This window comes from Sycon ciliatum, chromosome 13, assembly GCF_964019385.1.
Source record: "Sycon ciliatum chromosome 13, ocSycCili1.1, whole genome shotgun sequence".
NCBI classification, from domain to species: Eukaryota; Metazoa; Porifera; class Calcarea; order Leucosolenida; family Sycettidae; genus Sycon; species Sycon ciliatum.
Window position 1 is genome coordinate 9,131,148 of NC_088655.1, and position 6,556 is coordinate 9,137,703.

At 49.3% G+C, this 6,556-nt stretch overlaps 1 protein-coding gene across 1 annotated transcript; it reads right to left on the reverse strand.

Annotated features, from left to right (window-relative positions):
- LOC135829652 (uncharacterized) lies at positions 1-5,237 on the reverse strand. The gene is made up of 4 exons (XM_065342045.1): positions 5,182-5,237; positions 3,068-3,259; positions 1,840-2,020; positions 1-654 (listed from the first exon to the last, which is right to left on the reverse strand). Exons 2-4 carry the CDS (start codon positions 3,237-3,239, stop codon positions 378-380), a joined length of 630 nt encoding a protein of 209 aa, XP_065198117.1. The 5' UTR covers positions 3,240-3,259; positions 5,182-5,237; the 3' UTR covers positions 1-377.
- Between the last annotated feature and the right edge of the window lie 1,319 nt (positions 5,238-6,556).

Below are 6,556 nucleotides of genomic sequence, written 5' to 3' on the forward strand. Positions count from 1 at the left end.
ACACACACACACACACACACACACACACACACACACACACACACACACACACACACACACACACACACACACACACACACACACACACACACACACATACACAAACATACACACACACATACACACCATTGGACCATTGGACGCCCATCGCCAGAGGCGATGATAGCGATGCTACAGCAGAAGCCATAGCAGCTTGTGCTGGGATTGCACCACTCAACAGCTTGCAAGGCTGAAGAATTGACCGCCACTATTCAGCCTGGTCTACACCACATAGCTATGAAGTGGCTTTTTCTGGCCAGTGAATCCCTACTTTTTGGTCTTTTACATTTTTTTTCACACACACATCACACCACACACATACACACGCACGTAATTTTTCACGCTAGCAGCATAAGAACAGCAAGAAGCGGAGGACACACGATACATGAGGGAGACAGAGCTGGCTTGGCAGAACTGCTTGGCCCACCAGGGCTGTTGCTGCTGCGGGTGGTCGGTGTGCTGGTCGAGACGGCAGTCTCCATGGTCACTGTGATGTGCTTGAGTGCCCGGCACGTGTTGTTCTGCTCCATGTACAGGCCTAGGTGTATGAAGTAGGGACGGGTCGCTGGGTCGGGAAATACCAGCTGGGCGGTGTCTGCAAGCCGCTCACAATAGCTGCAAGGACAGGAGTTTTCAACAAGGAAGAGTACACATTTCATGTATACTGATGGCTTGAAATAACTGAGCCCAGAGCATTGCCAAAATAATGTGAAATGCACGCGTAATGCATGCGAGTACGCTGGGATGATCAGCAATGCACTGTACAACACGGCCCCAGACGACCATGCCCAGGTGTCTGTGTGGGGTGCTGGTAGTTCTAACAATAGTCTCGCACATTGAGCTTATAGGAGTGCCATGATGATCACGTTTCCTTGTAGACTTCGTATTACGAAGGGGAGCCCTATATTAGATGGTTCCCCGCACATCTTTTCCCCTGCATATAATCCCATGCCCTGGTGACAGCGGGGGAAACGAGGCCCGCTCCGCCACACGCAAGCACTAAAAATTGGCCGAATTTTCACATTTTTCAGCCAAATATTGACCAGTCGATACTTGGCCGAACACTCGTATGACAAGAAACTCGTCGCAGATCAAATCAGTTGTCCTAAACCTGTACGACAACACCGTCCACACCAGGCGATTTTCGCCCCGATCACGAGGATTTTACGTATGAGTCCATGTCGGCTGCAATGTCGTCCCAGTGTGGGCTAGGAATAACAGCATCATTTAAGGTGGCTCACGCCCATTTCTAAACTCGTCTTCTGCGCAGATTCTCGCGCATCCTACGTTCAAGAAAAGCGCATACGGAGCTGCGTAGCAAGCTTGTAGCGCACTCCAGTTTCGAAGGGTCCAGCTCACGCATATCAGTATGGGTCAGTTTCAACTTTCCCTGCCACAAACACAGGGTATCTGTTGTGAGGTAACACAATGAGTTTAGAAATAGGCGCGAGCCACCTTAAGCAATCTTCCGGCCAAAACCGTGCTGAATTAACTTGTACAGGGCATGCTAGTGGAGTTACACTGCAACCTCATCCCCAGACACACGTGCTTATTTTCACAGAAGTATCCTCATTGGTGAGGGACCCGGGGCTGGTCCCTGGTTCGAGTCCTGGTGGTGTCAATCAATTTCTTTCTTCAGACTTTTCCCTTTCCCATTCCCTCAACTAGTGAAAGCAACTGTTCAGTAAGAATTTGGTCAGAAAGATGTCCTCTGGCAGGTGAGAGCAGTGAACACGAGAAGACTAGTGAAGTGAGTTCTATTCTGATATGAAATACGGAATACAAATAATCTCTACTCACCGCGTGACATTGTTCTGTCCGGCCAGTCCCACGGTGGCGTACACCATGCAGTCCACTCCTACATGTTGATGTATAGCACTGGACAGCGACTGGCTTGCTGTGACATTCACGGAGAGATTCTGACCGACAGGAAGATGGATGCTACTGGTTCTGCCGTTTATCACTCCGTCTGGTCCACGCACTGCATATGACCATGGCACAGTACAGCAGTGGAACATTCAAAAAGGCTAATTTGTTATGACGATGACCTACAGAAGATTGGTAATGAGCTGCTGTGATATTATGCGATGGAGAGGATGCGTTTGTGTGTGTGTGTGTATGTGTTTGTGTGTGTGCGTGTGTGTGTGTGTGTCTGTGTGTGTGCATGTGCGCGTGTGTGCGTGTGTGTGTGCGCGCATGTGTGTGTGTGTGTGCGCTCGCTCGCGTGCATGTGTATGTGTGCATGGGAGAGAGAGAGACGGAGAGAGAGACAGAGAGAGACACACAGAGAGAGACAGAGAGAGACAGAGAGAGAGACAGAGAGAGACAGAGAGAGACAGAGAGAGAGAGAGAGAGAGAGAGAGAGAGAGAGAGAGAGAGAGAGAGAGAGAGAGAGAGAGAGAGAGAGAGAGAGAGAGAGAGAGAGAAGAGAGAAAGAGAGAGAGAGGAACAGACAGACAGAGAGAGAGAGAGACAGATACAGAAAGAGAGACAGAGACAGAGACAGAGAGAGAGACAGAGAGAGACAGAGAGGGAGAGACAGAGAAGGAGAGAGAGAGAGAGAGAGAGAGAGAGAGAGAGAGAGAGAGAGAGAGAGAGAGAGAGAGAGAGACACACACACACACACAGACAGAGGGAGGGAGAGAGAAAGAGAGAGACAGAGACAGAGAGAGAGACAGGGAGCGACAGAGACAGAGGCAGAGAGAGACAGGGTCAAGAGACAGAGGCAGAGAGAGACAGAGACAGAGAGAGACAGAGACATAGGCAGAGAGAGACAGAGACATAGGCAGAGAGAGACAGAGACAGAGACAGAGACAAAGACAGAGACAGAGACAGAGACAGAGACAGAGAGAGAGAGAGAGAGAGAGAGAGAGAGAGAGAGAGAGAGAGAGAGAGAGAGATAGAGAGAGAGAGAGATGGGGAGAGAGAGAGAGAGAGAGAGAGAGAGAGACAGAGACAGAGACAGAGAGAGACAGAGACAGAGACAGAGAGAGACAGAGAGAGACAGAAAGATGAACTCAATACTGACCTGTCACTGGTGGCAGTATAAACGGATCGGTACAGTTGTTGCCATTTGCATCCTCAATGGTATGGGTATTCATCTCATCACAGATGTGCGCGCCATGCACCATTACAACTCCGGCAAAGGCAGCTCGAAGGATCATGCACATCTGAAGTACCCTCCACGCTGATGATGCCATATCTTATTATCTTGCTTGAACTACAGTTTGACGAAAAAGACCAGCAGCACACAGGCCAATGGTATGTTGTGAACGGATACCTAGCTGGCGTGTGGAGCGGCTACGTTCTGACAGAACACTAGTGTGTTTGTCTGTTGTAAACAGAACAGTTAACTGACATACATGCACCAAAGTCAGTGCGGCGGTTGGCGCACAGTTTTCTTTGCGGATATTTTAGTTCTTTCGTCTCATACCTATGTCAGTATCGTGATGGTGAAGCGGAGAGGATGATTCTCTTCCTCTAGGCTTTGTTCGGCCGACTTTGCTTCGTCCTCGTTGAAAAGTGATGCTGAAAAAAGTTCGATTCGCAAAAGTATAAACAAGAGAAAGAACGAAGGACAAAGTGATAACACATAACAGCAGTACATTTCACCTAGATAGTATAATTGGGTTGAAATTGTTCAAGTAACGTGTCGTGTTTGGTGCGGCCAAGCTTGGCCGATAATGTTCTAGGTGAAATGTACTGCTGTTATGTGTTATCACTTTGTCCTTCTTTCTTTCTTTCTTTTGTTTTTTTTTCATTTTTTCATTTGCAAGTTTATTGTTAGCACACGCATTCGTTATTGCTCTCGCAAAAGTATGTTGATTAAAAAATGTACATGATGACATTCGATTGCTGGCTACGTGACAAGGCGTCAACACCTTTTTGACAGATCTGGCATCACTGCGGTCTCGAAGCTGTCCGCGATACACTGTAATCCACATAGAACCTAAGGCCTGGCCATCCCAGTGCACGTACACTTCAGTTGACTGCAGTGTCGCTCAGTGAAATCCACTGAAGTACGTGCCGGGCGTTGCGGCCCTAGACCTGCGAACCGCGTCACCGGGCTGAGAAACGAGCAACTGGAGCGAGGCTACTGCATTACATTGAGCAGCACTGTAGCTATTCGTTGCATTCCCAACTCATCACAACCACGCGCTCTTCAGCCGAACCATACAGACACCAGCAAGGACACTTCCGTGGGGCAATATCCGTGGGGCAATATCCGTGGGGCAATATCATCTCTCAACGGAAGTGTCCTTGCTGGTGTCTGTATGGTTCGGCTGAAGAGCGCGTGGTTGTGATGAGTTGGGAATGCAATGAATTGAAAATATGGCCGAAAGCTCTGTCGCAATATTTAGCACTGTAGCTGAAGTACCTAGTCCGAACCACGTGTTGAAAGCTTTCGAAAGAGCTCGATACATTTTTTGTAGAGTACGAGCAGCAGGACCAGCCTGCATAACAGCCACACTACTATTGCACAGCGGCTCTAACAAAGAATGACAATAGCCAGTCTGCACCGTGCTAAGGACACGATTGACAAAACAAATATTCCGCGCTAACGCCGGGCAGGAAAGAGGAATTCTGCCCGTTCATTCATACGTGACCGAGTGCGATCATCGAGCGGCATTACGCTTAGGCACGCCGCGGACTGGTACGCACACACTGCCATGCACTGCAGATACACTACATGTACACCTCACACTTCTGTACCAACACCATAGCAGCGCTCCCGATGCTTTGTAAATCCGCTGCAACGATGCATGATCAACTCAGAACCAGACCGCTGCCGGGCGTCCAGCTTGTATTGAGAGGAACACCGCAGGGGTCTCAACAACGGAGCCAGAGCACGCGAAAAGGGACATTATCCCGATTTTTGTGCAGTTTGACTTTTCAACAGATTCTTGTAGCCAGAACATGTTCGTATCAGATGACATCACCCGATTGAAAATCCACCCGCACGTAGCAAAGATACGGACGGGCATTTACTTCAACAGTACCAGGCAAAATGCTACTGTACGCACGCAGCCGTTCTTGCGTGCATTGAAGGTGACTCACACAACAACACCAAGACGTATGCTCAGCAGGTAAACTGCAAACGGTACAAGAAGGAAACAAGAGAGAGAGAGAGAGTGTTCTTACCTTTTGAAATAGCGCTGTTGCCTCGAACACCTTTATCCAAAGAGCGACCACCACCACCACCACCTGCAATAGCAGCAGTAAACATGAGAAAGAAGTCGAGGATTGTGAACCACGAGGTTGAAATCTTCTTCTCAAGTAGAACGTTGGTGTGACGTACCTCCCACGGACTCACGCACACACACCCCCAGCACTTGGCAGTTTGTTGTCATGTTAACGTGACAGCACTCTCTTTCCATCCAATCAGCACACCATTCGTCACTTTCTCTGCCTAGGTTACAGCAGTGCAGGTTTTTGTTTCTGAGAATCCGCGTTGCTGGCCACATTCTGGATCCCTACTCCTACTGCGTGGAAGTCACTCTGGGATACACCGATTGGTTGAGCACTACTTGGAGCCTAAAATGGAGGCGCGCCTGGTTGTGATGAAGCCGAGACCCAAGGTCCGCAGATCATCCCAGACTACTCCACCACTCCCCTTATTCATGGCTCACACATGACGGGTTTACTTGGCTCTAGTAAAATCAAAAAACAAAAAAAGGTCTCAAGCTACATGTATGGGCACGTGCACACACATGCCCCCACTAGCTATATGATGGCTTGGACCGTGACTGCAACGCATTGACACACATTGCCGGCCAGCAATTTTATTGACATGAGAATGTCAAGTGACACAAATTATGCGTCACGTACGAGTAGTCGCATTGTTATCTTCCACGCTGTTTTCACTTGGCTCAACTCGTTTTTCAGGTTCAGCGCAGCATGCATTGATGTGTCTAGGCCTCCAAGACTTGATGCATGCCCACGCATCCAACACACTACTGTCCCGATGACTTCGTGGGTGCTGGGCGGTCACTTCCAAGCGGAACAGTTTAACTTGGAAGCACATACATGAAGCACATACATGTAGCCCACCAGTCAACCATTCTCGTGTGCGACTAGAGCTAGCTGCTCCATATCGCAGGGCCGTCGAACACGCTACGATCACTACGGTATTTCCCGTACCGCTTTCGTGCCCCGGCCACCCTGTGAATCAATAAAAACTGCATTGATTTAGGCTCCACATTTCCGAATTTTTCAGGAGAGCCCCCCCCCCCCTCAGAACTTCAGATGGTTGGCCCTACCACCTTAAAATAGCTTCCAACGCCCCCTGCATCTTCCAACGCCCCCTGCATCTTCCAACACCCCTGCATCTTCCAACGCACCCTGCATCTTCCAACACCCCTGCATCTTCCTCACCCGACTGCACCTGTGTAGAAACTAGAAAGTGAACGTGCAAGACAGATGCAGGATGTGCCCATTGCAGAATGTGCCCATTGAACCAACATTGGCTGCCCGTCGTTCCACTGATGCAGGGATTGACTGGAGTTGGAACCGACAA